Source organism: Dasypus novemcinctus, chromosome 19 (genome assembly GCF_030445035.2).
Source record: "Dasypus novemcinctus isolate mDasNov1 chromosome 19, mDasNov1.1.hap2, whole genome shotgun sequence".
NCBI classification, from domain to species: Eukaryota; Metazoa; Chordata; class Mammalia; order Cingulata; family Dasypodidae; genus Dasypus; species Dasypus novemcinctus.
Window position 1 is genome coordinate 82,301,807 of NC_080691.1, and position 22,359 is coordinate 82,324,165.

Here is a 22,359-nt window from a genome sequence, read left to right on the forward strand (position 1 = left end):
TAGCGTACCGAGTGACGCAGCTTTGTGGTAACTTCTGGAATCGGGAGATGTGACTCCTCCAATTTTGTTCTGCGTTTTGCCTTTTAGTAGATTGCCTGTTTTCACTTTGGTAGCCTAGAGCCACCCCATGCTTTTAAACGGCCGCACGGCATCACATTGTTTGCATCTAGTCATCCATCCCCCTTGAGCACGCGCTCTTTATTGAGCACCTGCTGTGTGCCACGCAGTGTTCTCAGTCTCACCGGGGAGCCGCGGGCAGGTAAGTCGGGCCCAGCGTGTCTAACCCAGGGGGCTGGCTGTGAAGGACCAGGTAGTAAATAGCTTGGGTTTTGCGCCCACTGCTCCACTCTGGGTGAAAGCGGCCAGAGACGAGGTGTGAACAAATGGGGGCGGCCCTGGGCCAATAAAACTTTATTCGCAAAAATGGGTGGAGGGCTGGGTCTGGCCCCCGAGGTGTAGCGTGCCAGCCCCTGCTGGGAACAGTCCTTTGTAGAGGATTTTTAGGCATTTCCAGAGAACGTGTCCTTTGACCTGGGCTGAGCTTATCTGGGAGAAGGTCTAGAAGTGGAGTTTCTAGGCAGGGAGCCTGTGTGTTGGTGACGTTGCCGCCACATTGCCTCTCCGGGGGGTGTGACCCCATCGATACCCCTGCCCTCCCCACAGCAGGGGCGGGGGTGCCCTTGTCCCCTCCCCTGCCATGGCCGCCACGCGGCACGACGCTGGTTCCGGGTGCGTTTCCTTCATCCTCGGAGAGGCCTAGATGTCCTCGCGGGTGTTCACAGGACTCGCTTTGCTTTCCCGTGCGCGGTCCAGTCATGCCTTTCCCTACTAAAAAAAACAAGCGGGATGAACTTTAAAATAAAACAGCAAACCGTCGCTGCTGGAAAGGCAGGCCACGGAGACAAGGAACCTTTTTTTCAGACAGTATCAAGTGGCAGAAGATGCCAGTGAGATGCCCCCCACGCCCCAGGAGTAACAACTCGGAACCTTCTGGGAGCGGCCTGCCCGGCGGCTGCTCGATCGCACACAGCAGGGCCGGGGGTGCGTCTCGCTCCCCCTTGGCTCTCAGGCCTGCTGTGCGCACAGTAGGTCCTGATCAGTATTCACGGGAGGCCTGGACCCTGAGTTCGGCTGAAGAGCCGTTGCGGTTTTCGTTGCCCCCCGACGAGCTGGTCTCCCGCCCTGCACGCGCGGGGTAGACATGGAGGGAAGCGGACGGGCTCAAGGCACGGGGCCTCCGCCTGCCGTGTGGGAGGACCCGGGTTCCATCCCTGGGGCCTCCTGGTGAAGGGGTGCCCGCGCGGCGAGCCAGTGCCCGCGTGGGGAGCCACGCAGCGAGATGACAACGCAGCAGAAGAGAGATGAAGGGGAGAGGCAAGGCGAGACGCAGCAGGCCAGGAACCAAGGTGGCGCAAGTTGCAGGGAGCCTCTCTCCACATCAGAGGTCCCCGGGATCGAATCCCAGTGAATCCTGGAGGGGAAGGATGAGAAGAGAAGACCAAAAAAAGAGAAAAAGATACAGAAGATCACTCAGCAAATGGACACAGACAGCAAAAACAACTGGGCCGCGGGGTGGGCAGAAAAGAAAAAGAATTCCTGTGTAGACTCATCGTACAATGGGGCAGTTTGGATTCTGGACCTGGAGCCAGCGCCCAGCTCTGCGCTCCTTCTGCTTGGTGACCTCGGGCAGAGCCCTCCCCGCCTCTGGCCTCGCCTGGGAAATGGGGGCGCTCCTTGGCCACCGGGGGCCGTCGGGTCTTTTCCACGACTTGCCTCTGAGGTCCCCCGGCTTGGACTTCGGCGTTGGCGTCTGTAGCTGGAGCTGACGCTCGGGCTCGGCGTGAGGGCAGGATCCGTGCTGCCGTGCCCCCAGGCAGGTGGTGGCCGCGCCTCGCGGGACGCCTGGCCCTGGACCCCGCAGTCCCTTTGTCCCACGCCCCCGGCCCGGCCCCAGGCGCGGGAGGGCGCAGCCCTCGTCGGCCCTGCAGGCGTCACGTCTGCTCTGCTCCGGGGCAGCCAACGTCCCCCCACAGAGATGTTTCTGGAGCAGGAGGACGGCGCTGGGACAGGGACGGGGATACGGGGACGTCCTTTCTCACCTCTGTTCTGAGCGTGGCCGCGTGGCTCCGGATGGACGGGGTGAAAGAGCGCCCCCTGGGAAACGCTTGGCGGGACGTGTGTGCAGAGCGGGCGTCCACGTTGCTCGCTGTGGCTTACACCCGCGGGGGCACCGGCGAGCTGGGCACGCGGAGGGACGCGTCTCAGGTCTTGCTTGCTCTGTGCTGCTGTGGCCACATCCCGCCTGTACCCGTGACCGTCCCCAAGCCGGAGGCGACCCAGCCGACCGGGTACGCTTGACGGGCACGACAATCGGCACAGCAGGGGACTCTCGGGGCCGAGTCTCACGTGCCAGCAGCATCGCGCCAGCCTTGTAAAAACGCCCTCTCATGACCTTCACCGCCTCCCTAGGGGGTTAGCACCTGTTTGACAGATGGGGAAACCGAGGCCCAGGGAGGCTGAGGCTTGTGAGCAGCAAGGAGGGGAGCCCCTGGCCTGTCTCTCAGCTCTCAGAGCCCTGGACAGTTGCCTGGGGTGGGCGAGCTGCAGATCTGGCCCTGAGCTTCCTAGTGGCTAGAGCAAAGAGGGAAACAGGACTGGGAAGAGCTTGGTGGCGAAAAAGAAAATGCTGTTTCTTTGTGTCAAGGCCACCAGAATCTTCTGTCGGAGGCCGGGGCAGTTGGTGGCCGCGGTCTGCTCCCCACCATTGGCCATGCAGCCTCAGAAAGAGGCTTTACGTCTGGGGACCTCGGTTGATCTGCAAAGTGGGCATAAGAGCCCACCTCCCCTGTGGGGGCGCGGGTGGAGCAGATGGAGACTTCTGGGTGCAGGGAAGGCTGGCCGCCGTGTTTTGTCCAAGGCCAGGCCAGGCGTAACCACCGCTGCCCGTGGAGCTCACCCATACCTGCTGTGCCTCGGTTTCCCCAACTATAAAGCGAGTCCCATGACAGTGCCCTCCTGGGGGTGCTGGGAGGGGCAGGGCCTCGGCTGCCCGGTGCCAGCCGCGCAGGGTAGACGTGCCTGGTCATCTTCTCACTGTGGGGAGCTTGATCCGACAGGAGGGTGTGAGCACACAGACCTTTATATCGTGAGCTGTTTTAAACGTCTCGTGAACCACTGCCCCTTCTGCCCAGGGCCAGCATGTCCTTACGCCTGGCCGTGCTTGCTCCAGGCCGCGTGTGCGTGTACACACGCGCGAGTGTGTTTCTTTTGGAATCACTCCCCTGGGAAGCAGATGTGGTTCAGATGATTGGCTCCCGCCTACCATATGGGAGGTCCAGGGTTTAATTCCTGGGGCCTCCTGGTGAAAGCGAGCTGGCCCACACAGAGAACTGGTGCGGCAAGATGACGCAACAAAGAGAGACACTGAGGAGAAACAATAAGAGACAGAGCAGACTGGGGAGCTGAGGTGGTGCAAGAAACTGAGCACCTTTCCCCCACTTCAGAAGATCCCAGGATCTGTTCCCGGTGCTGCCTAAAGAGAAGACAAGCAGACACAGAAGAACGCACAGCGAATGGATACAGAGAGCAGACAACGGGCAGGAGTGGGGAGACATAATAAATCTTTGGGGGACCCCCCCCCACCTGCTGAGCCGCACTGCTGTGATCCTCCTCCTCTCTCCCCTCGGGCACCCCCCAAACACCAGGCCTCTGCCTGGTCTCCCCTGGCCCTTTTCAGAAAATATTTACCAACCCCGACTTCAGGGATAAACAAAAGATTGGTTGAATCTATCTAGTGATGTGTTGGCGTCTTTTATCTTATTCTGTCCTTTTCCTGGGTGTTTTTAATCTTTTATGATTAAAGATTATATTTAGGAAAAGGGGAGCAGGTGTAGCTCAGTGGTTGAGCCCCTGCTTCACATGTACAAGGATTCGATCTCCGGTACCTCCTAAAAAGAAAAACTGGTTTTTTGAACAAGAGCCAGTCCTCTCCAAAACAGGGCGCTGGGTCTGGTTAGAACACGTGAACAGATTGTTGGTTGGGAGGTTGGTTACTGGGAAGGAAATGGTTAACTCCTGACCTGACACCAGTCACCCTTCCCGGTGACTCAAAGGGACAAATGCAAACTCCTAAGAGTAGAAACACCAGAGGAGGAGAAAGGTTTCAGTTCCTCTCCTAACCATTTTTTGAGACTTGCCCTTCGTTTTGAAATTCTGCACCGTTGCCCGTGTCCTCCCACCGACGAGGGAGCCCCCGGGAGCCGCGAGGTGGCTGGCGGCCGGGGCACCGGAGCTGCCCAGTGTGACCGGGCGGTGTCTTTGGGGCAGTGGGGCCAGCGTCCCGGGAGGTGCTTGCACGGGGGCCGAGGCCGGGAGGCCGGGACCCAGCTGCACCCAGGTGGGCCTGGCAGCACTTCCCACACCGTCCATTTCGTCAGTTGTTGACAAAAAATATTTATTGAGCACCTGCTGTGCCAGACCCGGCTCCCGTCACCACCGCCGTGTGGCCGTCTCCTGTGTGTACCCACCCCTGAGCCTGCAGCCGCCTCCAGGCTGTCCCCCCCGTTCTCAGGTCGTGGGGAAACGGCTGGGAAGGAGCAAGAAAATAAACACGGTCACGTCAGACCCTGATGGACGCCAGGAGGAGAACCAGGTGGGAACGGGGGAGGCGCCACCTGAGAGGCGGTGGGGAGGGCTGCTGGGGCTGCGGCCAAGGCAGCCGTCTCCAGGGGCGGCCGTCAAGCTGAAATCGGAACGCTGAAGGACGAGGGGGCAGCGCGCAGAGGCCCGGGGCAGCGCCTGCCAGGAGCGGGGCGGCAGGTGCCAGGCCCTGCGGCGGCAATATGCCTTCTGAAAAGCGTGACGAGCGAGTGCGCACGACGCCTGCGGCACGGGCCTGGACTGCCCGTGTTGTCAGGTTCCTCGAGCAGAAAGAATCTGCCCAGAAAACGTGTTTGTCAGAGCCTGAAAACATGTCGTCTAAGGCTGAAACTCACCTTTTTTTTTTTTCAAAGATTTTATTTTTTATTTATTTCTCTCCCCCAGTTTTCTGCTCTCTGTATCCATTCGCTGTGTGTGAAACTCACTTCTAACCTGGAGAAAAAAAGACTGTGTTAAGAAATTTTTCAAGAGCACTGAAGAAATTGGACAATGAACACCCATAACTCACCACCAGTTATATTTACTTCATCCCGTCCCTCCCTCCCTCCCTCTATCCACTCATCCCTCCATCCCTCCACCTCTCCATCCACCCATCCATTCACCCCTTGCTCTATCCCTTTACCTAACTTATTTTTTAGAGGTATTTCAAAGTTGCAGGCATCAGTGCATTCCACCTGTGAACCCTTCCACAGGTCTCATTAGCCAGACTCAGCAACTTTAACTTCTTTAAATGTTAACTCTGCCAACGGCTGTTAATTAACTTTAGAATCCATGGCATTTCCCCTGTGAATACTGGTGGCAAAAGTCTGACCTAAAGCAAAACTATCCAAGCTCTTTATTTCTGCCAATCTGTAGTGCTGACCCCTCAATTCACAGCTGCTCAGTCTCACCAGATGTGAGCCCCATTCGGGGTGAGGCGGGATTAACAGCTGCCAGGGTTCAACGCCCCTGAAGCACAGAGACTTCCCAGAGCCCCTGTTTACCAGGGAGGATCGTCTCCAGCTCACAGATAAAAATTAACCCGCCTGAGCAACCAGCTGCATGAAGAGCAGGGCAGGGAGTGCGAAGGGCAGGAGCTCTAGGATTCCACTGCCTCCTCGGCACTTGCGGTGTGATCTTGGGTGAGCTGCTCGGCTCTGGCCACCTTGCCCCGTTCCGTTGAGGGCTAATCATCGTCATCCTCGGTCAGTGGGTTCTCTTGGATTTTCTAAACACAGTCATCCACAGGTAGTTCCCCTTGTCATCACCTTTCCAGCCTCCGTTCCTTTCTCTTTTTTTCTTGTCTTATTGCATTGGCAGCACCTCTGCTGCAGCCCTAGCTCTCCCAGCAGTGCGCCTCCTGTAAATTTTAGTTTTATACTTCTTGTCAGGTTAAGGCAGTTCCTTTCTGTTTTTTACTTTTCTTTTTTCTCTTTCATACTGGCTATTTTTGGTTCATGAGATTCATGTTGAATCGTATTGAATGCTTTCCTGGTTTCTGAGATGCAGTCATACAGATACTTACCTTTGGGTAATTTCTCTAAATTTCTCTCAACTTCTGTTTCCCTAATCTGTCAGATAGTGATAATGAAATGGGATCATTAAATTAAATGGAAACCGGCACCCTCTGTTGTAGAGAGAAAAACTGGGGGGCTGATGTTGGGGGAGGGTGGAGACGGCCTTTTCCTCGCAGCCCTACTCATGTCTTAGAACCTCCACTTCTCTGGAACATTCTGACTTTTAACGTTGACTCCTCTTAAAACACACACAGTGTGCGGCTGGAAACCATCCCCGGGTTGGAGCTCCAGGAGGCTCGCTGGGAAGGCAGAGTTTTGGAAATCATGGGTGGCTCTGAGCCCGGGGCCGTGTCACTGGCAGGACCGTTGAGGGCCTCGGCCTCCAAATGGGGAGGCAGGTCCCAGGCTCCCGGGGTCTGTGGGTTGAGCGGCCAGCCGGGTGGGCGGCCCAGCTCACCCGGGCTCTCAGTAGCAGCCGTCTGCACCGGCCAAGCCCTTGAGCCTCGGTTTCCCCAGCTGTAAAACAAAGCCTTCCGTAGTGGCTCCCTCCCCCGGGTAAGCAGGAAGGGCTCAGGATGACTGGCAGACGCGGTAAGCGCGGAAGTGTTGGTGTCGCTGCTCCTGATGGTGTGGCCAGGGGTTCGAGTCTCGGTCAGGGGTCTCCCGAGGGACGAGCCGAAGCTCACAGACGTGTGGATATTAAGAGGGCCGCAGGGCTGCGCGCCCGGGCCGGCGCTGGGAATTCCCGGGGTGAGTCGGCGCAGCAGGCTGGAGCCCCGGGGAGGGCGGCGGGTGCCGTCGCGGGCGGGATGTCTTCTGGGAGCCCCAGCCCTTGCGCTCGAGGCCTCCAGCCGTCCACCTGCGCCTGCCTTCCGCAGAGCCTGCGTGGGTCGTCGGTGGCCCATGTCGGCGCCTAAAATCAGCGGTCACGGTTCTCCCCACAGAGTCCCGGCCGGGGTTCCGGGCTCCCAGCGGGGACGGTCCTGCCCCCAGAGGGCGCTCCGCAGCATCTGGAGACCTGTGGGGGGTGTCCCAGCTTGGGGGGTGCTCGGGCATCGGATGGGGAAGCCCGGGGAGGCTGCCCAGTGCCCCCCAGAGCCCAGGAGGGCCCGGGAACGCCTCGGCCCACGTGTCCACGTGATGACTTGGGGAAGCCCTCGGTTGTTGGGGGGGTCTGGGGGTCCGGAGCCCCAAGACTGTTTGCGCAGGTGCGTGTGACTCAGAGGACGCGCACACCCCAAGGCAGGGCTGCTCGGCGTCACTGCGGACGGGGCTGTGGGTGCCGGTGAGTGCGCGTGGGTGCGCGTGGGCGCCAGGGCGGGACCGAGGGCCCGCGGCACCGCCCCACACCCGGCGGGGGTCGTGGTGTGCGCGGAGGCAGCCGGGAAAACGGGCTGGCGTCCGCAGCCTTCCAGGCTTCTCCCCGCAGCTCGCCTCCGTCGTGGCTTCCAGAAGCAAAATGCCGCGGGTGGGAAGTAAAAGGCGGGCTTGGCCCTGCCCCGGGGCGCCGAGGAACCCTCCGCCGCCCTCGGCTCCCAGCCCCCCTGCGCCCCAGTCTAGTCTCAACATCCTCGTTTCACGAATGAGGAACCCAGGGTCGTGCGTTTCTGCGCACTGCAGGCCGCTGCCTGCCCAGAAGGACTGGGGTCTGCAGAAGGTTCCGGACGGCGCACGTCACTCCACCACCAAGGGATTCACTTCCTTAAAATTTTTGGTATTTGTCACCATTAAAGTCATTTTTTTCCTTAGGAGATGCCAGGGCTTGAACATGGGAAGCAGGCGCTCAACCACTGCGCTACCCCTGCTTCTCAGTTCACCTTTTTAAAGCGTACGAGTGTGTCCAGTTTGGTATACTCCCCCACTGTGCCACCATTGCCACCCCCTAATTCCAGAACCATCTGTGACCCCAAAAAGCAGCAGCCACTCCCCGTGCCCCCTCCCGGGGAATAGGTCCTGGAGTTTCCTTTCGGAAACTCGCATCCCTGTTTGAGTCAGCTACCGCCGTGCAACAAGCCGCCCCAGAGCACGGTGGCTGCAGACGGCTGCCGTGTTTGAGCTTACCAGTCTGTCGTCTGGGCAGGGCCCGGCCGGTGGCACGACTGGGGCAGGAGACCTGAGGCCTTGGCTTCGGGGCACCCACGTGGCACCTCGGCCGGGAGCTGTCGCCCCACGTGACCTCTCCCCCCAGAGCCGACCGTCCTCTGCCTCTCTGCTCCAGGCTCTGGGAGGACGGAGGCGCCCACTCTCCCTCTCACCGGGTTCTGTTGGCTAGAGCGTGGCACGTGGCCGTGGCGGCGGGGAATCCGTGGCCACCATCCGTGAGCCACAGAACCCCTCCCTGCCCGCGAGCGAGCGAGGGTTTTCAGCGGCGGCCGCAGAGCGCCCTGCCCACCCCACCCGTGGCCGGCTGGACCTGCCTGGGGGCTCCCAGCACTGCACCTGTGCCCCTCGAGGGCCCTGGCTCCCAGACAGGCTCCCCGAAGAGCCCCTGGCGCCCCGAGATGGGGACCTGCAGGCGAGGGGCAGCCGGCTCCTTCCAGCGCCTGGTGAGCTGTGGCCTCGGCGCTGCCTCCGGGGCCCCGGGTTCCGGCCTCCGCTCCGGCTTCCCGCCTGCTCACGCTCAAGGCCACGGGCGGGCCGGCCCCCCACGCCGATGAAACCAGGGGCGCGGCCGCCTCCCAGAGCTCAGGGTCCCCCTCTCCCAAGGCCGTTCGTGGGCTGACTCTGCCCTCAGAGAACTTGGGAGGGAGCGGGGAGCAGGTGACAAAGCAGGGCGGGTCCTCTGAGGGGGGTCCTCAGGCCAGGGCCTCGGGGGAGTGCCGTTGAGGGGTGGGGGCTGTTCTAGGAAGGGGGGCAGGGAAGGCCTCTCCCAGGGGCGACGTGTGAGCCAACCCTCGGGCGTTTGAGGGTTCGGCTGCGAGGCCAGCGGCCGTGCAAAGGCCCTGAGGCAGGCCCGGCCGGGTGTGTGGGGGGACACAGAGTGGAGGCCGGCCTTGGGGGGTCCGTGGTCTAACGGGCATAACCTTGGCCTCAGGGCTGGCCGTTGGCCCAGCGAGACCCTCGCCCTCAGGCAGGGGCGTGGTGGGCTCTCCCCTGACACCCCCGCTGGCCCTGCACCCCCCCCCCAGAGAAGCCCCAGCCCTGCCATATTGACCCCGGGGAGGTATCCCAGCGCAGCCCAGCGGCCAAGTCTCCCCGGGGCCCAGGGCAGGGCGTGGCCGTCACCCCCAGTCTTGCCCCCTCCGAGTCTTGCCCCCCCCATCTGCCCAGCTCACCTCTTTTGTTCCCGCTCTAAAATACAGTTTGATTTTCATTTCTTTGTACTTTTCACTAGTCCAGGCCTCTCCTTCCCCATTCTCGACTCTGGTCTGATTGGCTGACTCAGCCCGCGTCCCGCCTTCTCCCCAGCGGGTGGCGGTGGAGGCGGGGCTTCCCGGGCAGCCGTTCGTTCATTCGTTCACCTGTTCGTTCGTTCAGCCAAGGTTTCTTGGGCATCGGCTCTGGGCCGGTCTTGTTTCTCGGTCCTAGTGGTAGAGCAGTGACCGTAGCCTGTGCAAAGGCCCTGGGGCTGGCCTGCGCCGGCGTGGGGGCGGCAGCGCCGAGGCCCGCGGGGTTCTCTCCCGAGGGAGGCGGAGCCGTGGGGGGCTGCGGGCAGAGGAGGGGGCCCTGACTCAGTGCTCGCAGGCGCCCTCTGACTGTGGGGACGGACGGACTAGGGGACCAGGGTGGGGGCGACTACTCGGTCCAGGGGAGGGGGCCGGGGCCCCCCCAGTGCGGAGGAAGCGTGGGCAGTTTCTCAGCTGAAGGCGGAGGCTACATCCCAGGGCCTCCAGCCCCCTCCCCGGGTCTCCAGGACGTGGCGGCGCCTGGCGCGTCCCTGCCTCAGTTTCCACGTCAGGCGGGGGTACGCACTGCAGTTGAGGCATGTGCCTGCGCAGGGGACAGCGCAGCGGAGGCTGTCGGCGCTGCACCCGCCAGCCAGCAAACATTTCCGGGCATCTGCCGAGGGCAGGCGCTGCCCCTTTGTCACCAGGAGGGCCCAAGATGGGGTCCACAGGAGGGGCGGCACTAACCCAGCCGAGGCAGGGGCTAGTGTGGCGAGGCGCGTCCAGGCAGAGGGCACGGCGAGGACGCGGGGGACGGCTGCACGAGAGGGGGTGCGGCTGACCAGGGGTCCTCGGGAGAGCGGCCGTGCCTTCCAGGGCTCGTGCTGGGTGCCAGCTTCTGGCCCATGTCATGGATGAAGAGACTGAGGCTCAGAGTGGGGCAGTGCCCGGGAGGGGGAAGAGGCCAGCCTGGCCCACCCTCGAGGCCCTCCTGGAGGGTCACCCCCATAGGCTGTGGTCCAGCGGCCACCAGCAGGGTCCCTTACGCCAGCCTGTGAGGGGGAAAGCGGGGACCCCAGCCGAGCTCCCCGCTCCTGTGTGGGGCCCCCACTGGCGGCCCCCGCCCTGCTGGCGGTCCCCCGGCTGGCGTGGGCCACCTGGGCTGCGCCCCGCTCTGCTGCCCGTCACGCCTGCCTGCCTCCCGGCTATTTTTAAAACTGAATTTCCTCGAAAACGGGCGGCTCCCCCAGAAGTTGGGGCCACGTCTGGGCGGGGGGCTGTGCCAGTCCTGGCCTAGCCTCACCTGACCTCGCGGTCCCCAAGCCCGGGGCCTCCGGGGACCCTGGGGCCAGGGCTGGGGGTCGGGGGCCAGGGCGGCCCTGGGGGAGGCGAGCAGCCTGGGGAGAGGAACCTCGGGGGCGAGATGGAGAGTGATCGGCAGGGGTGCCAGCGGCCCCGTTGGGGTCAGCAGGGCTGAGGCCGGCCTTGGGCCACCCGGGCAGGGCCACCCAGGTGGGGGGGACCCGCCTCCTGGACCGGGTGACAGCCCTTTAGGGGGGCCATTGGGGACGCCCAGGAGGGGGCGAGGGAGGGATGACGCCTGCCACTCGCCTGGGACAACCCCCCCCCCCCCCGCCACCGCGGGGACCCGCCCTGCCCCGCTCTCTTCCCAGCAGGGCTCGGCCGCGTTGGGGGCTCATCAGGCCGCGTTGCGCCCGGCACCGAGGGGCTGAGGTCCCTCCGGGTCGCTGGCTCCTGCCGGGCCCCCACGGCAGGCAGGGGATGTGCCGGAAGCCAGCAGAGGGAGGGGCCCCAGGCCCCGGGCACACTCCGGGGAGGGGGTCCCCACGGGGATCCGTCACCTGGCCCAGGTGCGGGACGCGCCGGGGCCTCCGAGGCTCCTGGCACCACCCCTGGCGCTGTCCCCAGGCTGCACCTGCTCTTCTGTCCCCAGCGTCCCCGCGTCACCGCCTGGCCCCCTGACGCGGAGCAGGGCAGTGTGCGCGCCCAGGCCGGGGGCTGGAAGTGTGAAGAGGGGCTGGGTGGCCCTCGGCCGGGCACGGTGTAGAGGCCGCCACCGCGACGGGGCCGCGACGGGGCCGCGACGGGGTCGCGAAGGGAGGGGTGGCCTGCGGGCAGGGACCGCCGCCCTCGGTGTCCGGGCAGCACCCGGCTGCAGGGGTCTCGTGTGTTCTACCGGCGCTGGACGTGGGGTCCATCGGGGACCCCAAAGCAGGGCGAGCCGCAGGCCGCGGGCGTTCCCGGAGCCCAGGATTCCACACTGGGGAAGGGGCAGCAGGGCCCGTCACCGGCCCCTCCGCGAGGACGTCAATGGGGGGGGTGGCGCCCGGCACAGCGCGAGAAGGGGGGGCCACCCCGGGTGTCCAGGCCCACCACCGAGGGGCGCCCAGGCGCGTTCTAGAAGCTTCCTCCCGGCCCCGCCGGCTTCCTGCCTTCTCACCCTTTCCTTCCCCCACACCCTCGACGCCACGAAACCATGAATTGTTCTGCTGTTGGGCAGCCAAAGAAAATATTATGTCAGCTTCCAGCACCTTCCGCTGCCCTCCTCCACGCCCACCTCGGCCTGGGCGGGGTCCCCGCTTTGCCCCGGCTTGGGGCGCCCCCTCCTGGCCGCCCACATGGCCAGCAGGCAAGGCGCGGGCCTCGGTTTCCCCCTCTGGACCGCCTCCCGGGGCCCGTGCCACCCCAGGCTTGGGGTCCAGCGGCCCCTCGACGTCCCCCCTGGGGGCCGCATGGCCTTGTACGCCCCCCACCCAGGCTGCGGCCACGCTGTCCTCCCGTCCCTGCTCCGTCCCAGCCCCTCGGCCACTCCTGACCTGAGTGTCCCTGAGCCGCCCGCCCCCTCCGCCCTGGCTCCTCCCCCACCCGCTGTCCTCCCCGCAGCCGCCAGAGGCGCCCGGGAGCACCCACGGCAGGGCCGTCCCTCCTCTGCCCGCAGCCCTCCACGGCTCCCTGCGCCCCCCAGGCCCACACACCCTGCCCGCCCCCTCCCCGCCCGCCCCCTGGCTCCTCCGCTCCAGCCCCAGGGCTCCTCGCTGCCCCTCCCACACGCCAGGCTGCCCCAGGGCCTTTGCACGGGCCCCTTGCCCTCCCTGGGACCCTCACTCCCTGCCAGCCCCCAGCCCGCCTGGCCGCACCTGCTCGTGCCTGTGCTCATTGCCTGTGACCCCGCAGGCCTGGAGCCCGTGAGGGCAGGACCCACGTGGGTCCGCAGGGCCTGGCCCATCCCAGCTCGGGGGTCCCGGGGCAGAGCGGGCCTCACACGGCAGCTGCGGACCCCGGGGCCGCCCGGCCAGGCCCCCTCGCCTGCCCACCCTGTGCCGTCCGCTCCACCCAGGTCCTCGGCGGCCAGCTCAGCCCTGCCCCGCCGGCCGCGGGGCTGTGGGGGGGCAACACCCAGGCCTGGGGTCCCAGTCAGGTCCCCGCGGGGTTGGCACCGGTCTCCCATGTGGAGCGCAGCACCCCGAGGCTCAGAGAGCAGCAGTTCCTCGTTCAGGGCCCCAGGCTCGGCCCCTTGTCCCCCACCCCGCAGCAGTCCTGGGTGGGCCCCCGCCTGTCTCCTGCGCTGCGCCCCCGAGGTCCGGCCTCAGGCAGCAGAGGTTGACTCTTTGCCGGCTCAGGAGGCCGGAGCCCAAACTGAGTGGCGGAGCCCAAACCGAGTGGCGGAGTCCAAACCGAGTGGCGTGCAAAGGCCGGGAGGCTCCCGGCAGCCGAGCTCGCGCGTGGCTACGTCTCTCGGGCCGCGCTCGGCCTCCGACGACCCGTGACCGCCCCCCCTTGGCCGTCCATCTCAATGTCCAAAGTTCTTCCCACGAGGGCTCCAGCTCGTCTGCTTTGGCCCGAGACCCCCTTCCCTGGGGATGGGGGCTCGGGTGTGTCTCGGGGGCCACGGCTCGGCCCCCCAGGTGATGTTTTGCTCCTAGCCCCGTCGGCGTGGAGCGGGCAGGCCCCGATGGCCCCGGGGCTGGAGGGGCCGAGCAGCCGCCCGCCGGCCGTGTTGGGGTCCCCGAGGGCCACCAGCTTAGGGCGCGGGTGGCCAGGCCTGGGGTGAGGCTGGGGGTGAGTGGGCGGGCGACCGCCCCCGGGGCCCCAGCCCACGGCTTTCAGACACCCGGGCACCCCCGCCTGGTCCCCCCACTCTGTGCGGTGGGTCCCTGGGGGCCAGAGTCACGGTGTCCTCGGGGCCAGGGCCCTCTGGAGGCTCCAGGGACGGCCTGTTTCCGCGCCCCTCCCGGCCACTTCCTGCTTCCCGCCTGCCCGCTGCCCTCGGGGCCCCTCTTGCCGCGTGGGGGGCCACGGCCGCCCGGCGCTTATCTTGGGACGTGGCCGTCGAGGGGCACCAGTGAGCGCCCCTCCCCCAGCGCGACACCACGGCTCGGCAAGGCCCCCGTGCCCATGCCCCCCGCCCCCACCGGGGTCCACGGGCCGGAGCGCTGTCCCTGCCCAGACGGCCAATGCCCCCAGCGGTCCCTGCCCCTGCCCCTGGGCGTGGGCTCTGGCCTCCAGCCGCCGGGGGCACCCAAGGGGCCCAGGGGTCTGTGCGGGCAGAAACACAGGCGCGGCCCTGGGGGCTCAGCCTCGGCTGGCTCCTGCACCACGCCCTCCTCTCAGCAGCCCTCTCCCGCGCCAGCTCCCGGGGGGAGCCTGCAAGGTCCCTGGGCGGTGGGGTGGCTTCCGGCAGTGGCTGAGCCCCCCAGCAGTGGCCGAGCCCCTCATCAATGGCTGACCCCCCAGTAGTGGCAAAGACCCTGCAGTGGCCAAGCTCCTCAGCAGTGGGGGAGCCCCTAGGCAGTGGGGGCCCCTCCCCCGGCAGTGGTGGACCCCTGGGCAAGCCCCCCCCCGGCAGTGGCCCACCCTGCCGCCGCCCCCCGCCCCTGGAACTGAAGCCCCTCCTGGCTCCCCCGCCCTGCCAGCGGAGGGGTCAGGGGTCGCGGCAGCGTTGGCCTCCGGCCTGGTGTCAGGCGGGGCGCTCTCCTTGCCCCCTCGCAGGAAGCCCGGGCCCCGGGGCGCGCCTCACGGGGTGACCAGTGCCGCAGCCGCCCCTGCCGCCTGCTCCCCGCTCCACTCTGCGGGGCCCCCGGTGCCTGGGCCCCGCGCCGGCTTTTGAGCCAGGAGGGTGGGCACGGGCGCTGCCCGCGGCCTCCTGCTCCCCGCCGTGCACGTCCCACGCAGGCTGGTCACCTGCGCCTCCGTCCCCGCGTGCGGGCGCCTGCTCCTGGGTGTGCGGGGGGCTTGGGGGTGGGCGGTGCATCTCGGGGCCCAGTGCCGCGTCGTGCGTGCCTGGTCCCCGCCTGAAGGCTCCTTCTCTCCGCAGGTCTGGCTCAGAAGAAGATGGCCCTGACGGAGGTGAGCCCCCGCCCCGCCCCCCCCCCCCCCCGTCCCGGGGCCCCGGGCCTCGCCCACGGGCGATGGGGGCACGCACCTGCCCGGGGGCGCCCCGGGAACTTGAGTCAAGGGGGTAGGACGGGGGGCTGAAGGAACCTTCCCGGGGTCCAGCAGCCGGGGGGGCCCCAGGAGAGGGCTGGGGGGCTGCGCAGAGGCAGCGTCACCCCCAGAGGGCAGCAGGCGCCGAGGGGTCTGTCCCCCAGAGTCCAAGCCCGCCCGGCCAGGGACTCGGGGGCTTCGGGCACCAGCACCCACGTGTGGGGAGCGGGGAGCCGGGGCCTGCAGGCTGGGGCTGGGCTGCGCAGCTCGGGGAGGGGCTGCTCCGAAGCCCCCGGGGGCCTGCGAGGTGTGAGGAGGAGACCAGAGGCGCAAGAGGACGTTCGTTCCGAGGGCCACGTGGATGAAGCTGGGAACGTGGTGCTCAGGGAGCGGAGCCCGGCCCCCGAGAACTTTCTAGAAACAGCAGATCACCGGGCTGGAAAGTGGATCAGAGTCACCAGGGAAAGGAAAGGGGCGTGGCCGGTGGATGTGGGGCCAGAAAACCCAAGGGCCCCCTGCCACCCAGAGAGAGCCGCCGTCACCGTTCTCGTGGGATCATCCTTCCAGAAGTCTCTCCCGGGCCTACAGGTGGAGCCGCGTCCCGCCAACGTCAGAACGATGTCATCACGTCAAGAACCCCAGTCCTGTTAGCTGTCACCCCCGGTCCCTAGCGGCCACTCGTCTCCTTTTTCACTTTTTAAAAATATATATACACGCGTTTTATTAGGAAAGTCGAGAACTTACAGAGCAGCGATGCGCGACGTGCAGAATTCCGACACCCGTCCCCAGCGCCTTCCACTGTCGGGGGCGTCTTAGATGATGAGGGAGCGTCACCCGCCGTGCCACGAGTGGCCCCCAGCGTGCACTTGGCGTGCGTGTCCCACGTCCCCGCTATTAACACCGCACCTCCTGCTACGCCCGTGCAAGAATATTACGTTACCATTGTCCACAAGTCGCTGGTCTTGTTCGTTCTTTCTGGAGTAAGAAGCGTAATCGCTGCCTGCGAGGTCCTTTCTGAGCTGCCGAGCTGATCGCCCCTGCCGGGGTTTTCGGAGCCCCCGTGGCCCCCGTCCCGGCTCGGCTGCCACACGCAGGCTGACGGAAGGCGCCGGGACCCTCCTCGTCCTGGCCTGTGGCGGACGCCTTTGCCGCAGAGGCCGCTGCTCCAGGCCCGCCAGCGACGCAGCCGCCCCTCTTACCTGCGCGCCTTCGCCTCGTGGACGTCGCGGATCAGTGGAACCAGACACGACCCGTCCTTCCAGCCGGGCTCGTTTCGCTCAGCACGACACCCTTGGGCTGGCCCGCGCCGTAGCTGGCGACGCGTCCCGCTCCTCTCTACGGCCGCGCCCTGGTCGGCCGTCCTGGTGGACCGTCCTCCATCGACGGGCCCCTGGGCAGCGCTGCCCAGGACACCCACGCACGAGTCCTCACGCGGATGCCTCTTCAGCTCCCTTGGGTGCCGTGGGATTGGCGGGGGGGGGCGTCCAGAGGAGCCCAGGGCGACCCCAGCCGGGGCAGAAGGTTCCAGAATGCCGCGCTGGGTCCTTCCTGTGGGTCCCCGTGTTTTCTTACCAGCCCGGCCTGGGCTCTGTGGCCGAGACCGACACAGAAGAGACGTCAGCTGCATCCCCAGCCGACAGGGGTGGGGGTCCCCGTCACCGTGGCGAGGACGCCCAAGGGAGAGGCTGTGTCTGCAAAGCTGGACGCGGGCGTGGCCCATCCAGGGCGGCTGTCAGGAGCGGGTCCCGGCTAAGCCCAGCGCATTTTGGGGGTTCAGATGTTAGCCTTGTGCGGCTTTTCCTGGCACGCAGAGGTGGGGGGGCCGGGTGGGCATCGCAGGGCCGTGCTCTAGAGGGTGGAGAGGCAGAAGGGGTTGGGGGGGCACGTGCCGGGCGCCCCAAGGAGGCCCGCAGGGGGCCGGGCAGAGCCGAGCAAGACCCCTGGGCAGCGCCCAGGCCCGTTTGCCGAGGGGAGTGGGGGCTGCTTGTGGGTGGACAGGCGCCAGGCCCCAACTAGGGCGCTGCAGGGGGCACAGGCTGCGGCCGCAGGCGGGTTCTGGAAGCATCTGCCAGGCAGGGGCGACCGGGCTGCTGTGATGGAGGTGGGAGAGGCGGGGCCGCAGCCCCCAGGTGGGGTGCCGTCTCCACCGCCTGGCGCCCCGAGCCGTGGGGGCCTGCGGAGGGTCAGCGCGCACAGCGGGCGCAGGGCTGCTTCCACCCCGCCGGGGACTGTCCCTCCAAGGGTGGGGCCCCTGGGGGTGGCCTGGCTGGCAGGGCAGTGGGGCAGGCCCTGAGGGCATGGTGGGGGGCCAGCGAAGGAGGGGGTGCAGGGCGAGGTGGGGGGCCCTGGGGAGAGCGCGCCCCCTGGTGGCCACTGCGGGGAGCACGCTGGAGCTGGCAGAGCACTCCTGGGACCCAGGGGCGCCCCGGAGGGGGCTGCGAGGCTCAAGGTGGCGGAACAGGCTGGGGGCGAGGAGGCCGCGCGGGCCCCGCGTGCAGCAGGCGCTTCTTGAGCGGCGCCCCCAGCCCCGTCCTTCCTGGGCCCCCCACAGCGTTCACCCCCGCGTGGGGAGCAGCGGGCTCATTGCACAGAGGGGGCTGTAGGGGGCCCTTGGTGGCTACTGGGGACCTCGGCGTTGGTCCCGATGGAGGTGAGGGGCTGGGGAGCCGCTCAGCACCCCACAGCGCCCAGGGCGCCCCACCCCGGAGAGCAGCAGCACCAGCGGGGAGGGCGGCGGGCGGGCCTCCTCTCCAGGAGGCGGGCGCTGACCCAGGGGTCGGCTTTCTGGATTTTCCACGCGGGACGCTGGCAGGCCCACAGCCCCCTGGGGTGTCCCGGCCCCCCCACTGCGCCCCTGGAGCCTGCACTCCTGGCCCCACCGCGCCTGGGCCCTCTGGAGCTCGGTGATGAAGCCCCTTCCTCATCAGGACGCCCAGAGGCGACGTCCTCCTTGCCCGTCTCCTTTTTAACGCTTCCTGTTTCCTGTTTCCTAGGCGCCGTCGATGACTGGGCAGCCAGGTCCCGGCCACGGGAAAAAGTTGGGCCATCGAGGCGTGGATGCCTCGGGCGAAACCACCTACAAGAAGGTTCGCCACGTGTTCTTCGTCTAGCACCGCTGCGGGGGGGGGGGGCACGATGGGCAGGGGCCACGGGGCTCCAGCGGTATTGTAGGAGCCCATTTGCACTCTGAAGTGTCTCTCCTCCACACACGCACACAGAGTCCATTCACAGCTGGGACACCACAGCCACGCCTGGGGGAGGCGATGGCCTATGCGGGATGGCGGGGGAGGGGAGCAGTCCCTGCTGCACCCTGTCACCCCAGGCCGCGAGCAAGCCTCTCTCCAAGCTCAGCCTGGCTCGGGGATTGCCTGTGACCTTGGACAAGCCCTGGCCTCCCTGAGCCCTGGTGCTTCCTTGAGAGAGCGGGAGATGAGAGCCCCCTCACCCCTCCCCTCGGAAGGTTCTGGGCCTGGCGAGGGCCGCGGAGCCGTTTGTGCCCCCGCAGGTGCGTTTTATTTCGCCGTAACAGCTTTACTGTCAGACAGCCCCCTCTTTTCAGGGGGGGCTCTGTAGTTTACATCCGGAGTCGTGCAGCCATCGCCACTATCAGATTCCAGAATGTTCTCATCGTCCCCCAAAGAAGCCCTGCCCCCATTACGGCCGCTCCCCAGGCCCTGGCAAGCCCTGACCTTTAGGGGAACGGGCAGGCTCGCCCCCGAAGCGGCCGCCCCGGCGCACATTCCCACCAGCAGTGGGACGGTTTCGATTCCCCCGTCCTTGCCAGCACGGCGGTCGTAGTCTATGATTCCAGCTGTCCCAGGGGGCGTGAAGCGGGGTCTCGCTGCGCTTTGCATCTCCCTTTCCCCCGGGGGCGAGCGCCTTCGCCTTCTGGGCTGGTTCCCTCCTCTGCTCGGCAGCTCTGAGAGGGTGACGGTTCCGGAAGGTTCTGGGGCGGGCGACGGGCACACGGCAGGTGTCGCGGGGCCACCGGGCCTTAGCTTCAGGCTTCCCGCCCGCCCCCGCCTGCCCTACGCCCCTGGTCCTGGGGGGCCTCTCAGCCCCGGGGGCCGCGGGTGGGCGGGGGGCGCTGGCCGCAGGCCTTGACGCACGGGGCCTCCGCAGACCACCTCGTCCACGCTGAAGGGGGCCATCCAGCTGGGCATCGGCTACACCGTGGGCAACCTCAGCTCCAAGCCCGAGCGCGATGTGCTCATGCAGGACTTCTACGTGGTGGAGAGCATCTTCTTCCCCAGGTAGGCCCGCGCAGCCGGCGTGGCGCCTCCGACGCAAGCCCCCTCGCCCGCCTGCGGGCTCCCTGCTGTCCGATCAGGGCCCCAGCCCTTCCTGTTTTCTGTCTGGATCTTAGTTTTCCTCTGAATCAGACTCGGTACAGTAGACGTTATCTTTTTCCCCTCAAGTAAGTCCGATAGGTAGCCCAGGGCCGATGAGGTGGCTGCACAATGCCAGCCTGGGTTTCTCCGAGCAGTGGTCCCAGGGGGCTGCTCAAGCTCCAGCCATCACATCTGCATTCCAACAACATCAGAGAATAAGAGGAGGGGCGCACGTACCTCTTGCCTTGAAGAGGACAACCGGGCAAGAGCACGTGTCCCTCCTGCTCGGCTCCCCCCTCCTTGTTGGAACGCGGTCACGTGACCCCACCTAGCTGCCAGAGGGGCTGGGAAGCCACCTTACCCGGGGCGGCCACATGCCCGGCCGCCATTTTGAGCTCCCAGTGCTCACGGAAGAAGGGGTGCACGGTTATCGGGGTGCGGCCCGAGACTGGCCCCGGCCTCTTCGTCCCGTCAGGAGCCCCACGTTGCTGGGGGACTGGGCGCTTTGAGGGGGCGCTGTCCTGGGCCCGGGGCCGGGGGAGGGAGGGGGCTCTGGCCGGCCCCGGCCCTCACGGCCTCCCGCGGCTTCTCTCCGCAGCGAAGGCAGCAACCTCACCCCCGCCCACCACTTCCAGGACTTCAGGTTCAAGACCTACGCGCCCGTCGCCTTCCGCTACTTCCGGGAGCTCTTCGGGATCCGGCCGGATGATTACTTGGTGGGTGTACCTGTCAGCGACCGCCGCATAACAGCCGTGCTTCGCGGCGCACGCTTACCGTCTCATGGCTCCAGGAGGTCTGACGCTTGGGTGCGGCTGAGCCAGCGCTCAGGGCCCCCGGGGATGCAGCCACGGCGTGGGCCAGGGCTGGGGTCCCCCGAGGCTCGGCCGGGCCGGCTCGGCTTCCAGGCTGTCGGCCTCGCTGGCCCGGCCCCCGGGCTCACCGGCTGCTCGTTGGCAGAAGAGACGACAGTCTCTTGTAACGTAACCAGAGGTTACTTATCCAGGAGGGACACAGGCGCCGGGGAGCGGGCGTCACGGGGTGAGCCGAGGGACCCCGCCGTCCCAGCCCTGCCCTGCGACCCAGCCAGCCGCTCCCGGCCTCCCGGGAGCCCCAGCGAGACGTCCCCGTGGACTCCCGCCCCGCCGCGTCCTCAAGTTCCTCGGCGCATTCTCCACCTCTCTGAGCCTGGAGACCCCGTGAGAAATCTGCCCCCTCGTGGTTTCCTAGCCTTGTACTGGGGAAAGCGTAAAACCCCTAGAACGCCGTCACGACCCTTCCACACGTCGTGCTGGTGACATCTGCCAGGACAGAACCCGCCCCTCTCCCTCATGGTGCCTCTTTCCTCGTGTGTGTGGTGAGCTTTGATGAGGGCTCACGCCCGGGTCGTCGTCCCCGTGACCCAGTCAGCGTTCTCCCAGAGACAAGCAGTATCGCCTCCGCCGGGGACGCGGCTGACCCCGAGGGCGGGTGCCCGGGCGTCGTGGCACCCCTCGCCAAGACCTGCTCTGGCCAGTGAGGGCAGGGGCGCCCTGGCCTCCCCGGGGTGCTGCGGAGGGCGGGCAGGGGCTGCGCACCGCCGCGCCTGGGGACGCTCCTGGCTGCGGGGGGCCGGCCGGCCCACGCTGCCTCCAGCTCCAGCCCTTGCCCCTGTGGTGGCGGCTCCTGCGGCCTCATGGGAAAGGAGCCCCCCACATCGAGGAGCTCCTAGGGGCCCTGCCACCCAGAGAGACGGAGCCCGGGGCCTGTGCCTCTTCCTCTCTCACAGTCACTCCTTCTCTTGCCCGTGTTGCCCAGGAAACACAAGCCACGTGGCCCGACACGAGTTGCTTTACCTCTCTGTGCCTCAGTTTCCCCCTCTGTCAGGCAGGGGCGGTCACAGCACAGCTCCTCCTGGAGCTGATGGGAGGAGCGAGCGAGCTGCAGACGGGGCCCGGCTTGGGGTCGGCGTGCAGCCGTGTGGCCTCTGCCCTCGGCCGGGCCCTCCCCGGGGCGGGCACGAGCTGCCCTGAATGGGGCTTCAGGCGCGGCTTGATCCAGGCGCCCGGGGCGTCAGCAGCCCCCGCCTCTCGTGCTGCCTCCTGGGGGGTGGGGGCAGTCCCCCAGGCCGGGCCGCCTGGGCCGCCCTGGTCCCCGTCCTCATGCCCCCGCACCGCGCTGCCCCCAGAGCCCACGCTTCCCATGGCTGCCCGCCAGCTGGGACCCGAGCCCCAGGCTCCAGCGAACACTGAGCCGGGTTGGCGTAAACGGCGGGAATTCGTTAGCTTGCGGTTTTGAGGCTGGGAAACGAGCTAAATCGGGGTGCCACAGGGCGACGCTTTTTTCCTGGAGATGGTGTCGTTCCGGGGCCAGCAGCCGGTGCACCTGGGCGCTGGGCTCCCGTGGCCCTCGGTGGGCGCCCTCTCTGTTCTCCGGCTCCACTGACCGATTCCCAGCTCCTGGCTGCCCCCCAAGCTACCCTCCGGGGCCCCCGGAATAGGGCTAAGACTCACTTTGATGGCAGTCGACTCAGCAAGGCCTCCTGGAAGCGGGCTCGCCTCACAGGCGCGGTTCACGTTTAGGAGCCTGGGTTTTGGGGGTGCATCGCGCCCCGAGGAGAGGCCCGCGCGGAGGCGGGCACAGACCTGGAGACGCGCACGGCTGGCGCTGGGTGGGGGGCTGCCCACCCTCGGCCGCGCACCGCCCTCCCTGGCCAAAGAGGGACTCCGGGGGGGCGTCTCCCCGTGTCCTGTCCCGCCGGTCGCCTGGCCACGTCCATGGAGATTTCTGCAGCGCCCAGAAGGCCCCATGTCACCCCCGGTGGGCCTGGGAGGCCCGAGGCCCACAGCACCATCCCAGCCGTTAGCGGTTTGCTTCCAGAAACTTCCCTCCTCGTTCCTCAAGAGGAAGGAGGTCGCGGGTTCTCGTGGACAGACCCGTCCCTCCATCCTGCTGCTATTTGCGCTCAGCGCCCCAGAACCCGCCCGGGGGCGCTGGGGCCCGCGCCCCCGGGGACACTCGGGCTGCCGGCTTGGCTGGGCCAGGGGCCCTGCGCCCGGAGGCTGGTGGCCCTGCAGGGCCTCCCCTGCGCTCTGCTCCCAGGGGCGAGGGGGGGGAGGGCGTGGG

At 66.8% G+C, this 22,359-nt stretch overlaps 1 protein-coding gene across 1 annotated transcript in view; it reads left to right on the forward strand.

The window, feature by feature from the left end:
• Positions 1–22,359, forward strand: part of PIP5K1C (phosphatidylinositol-4-phosphate 5-kinase type 1 gamma) — a 44,305-nt gene that overhangs the window by 14,220 nt on the left and 7,726 nt on the right. The window contains exons 2-5 of the mRNA XM_058281070.2: positions 14,817–14,848; positions 17,920–18,012; positions 19,049–19,179; positions 19,856–19,973. Of these exons, the coding sequence (XP_058137053.1) occupies positions 14,817–14,848; positions 17,920–18,012; positions 19,049–19,179; positions 19,856–19,973 (374 nt within the window). The remainder of the gene's footprint in view (positions 1–14,816; positions 14,849–17,919; positions 18,013–19,048; positions 19,180–19,855; positions 19,974–22,359) is intronic.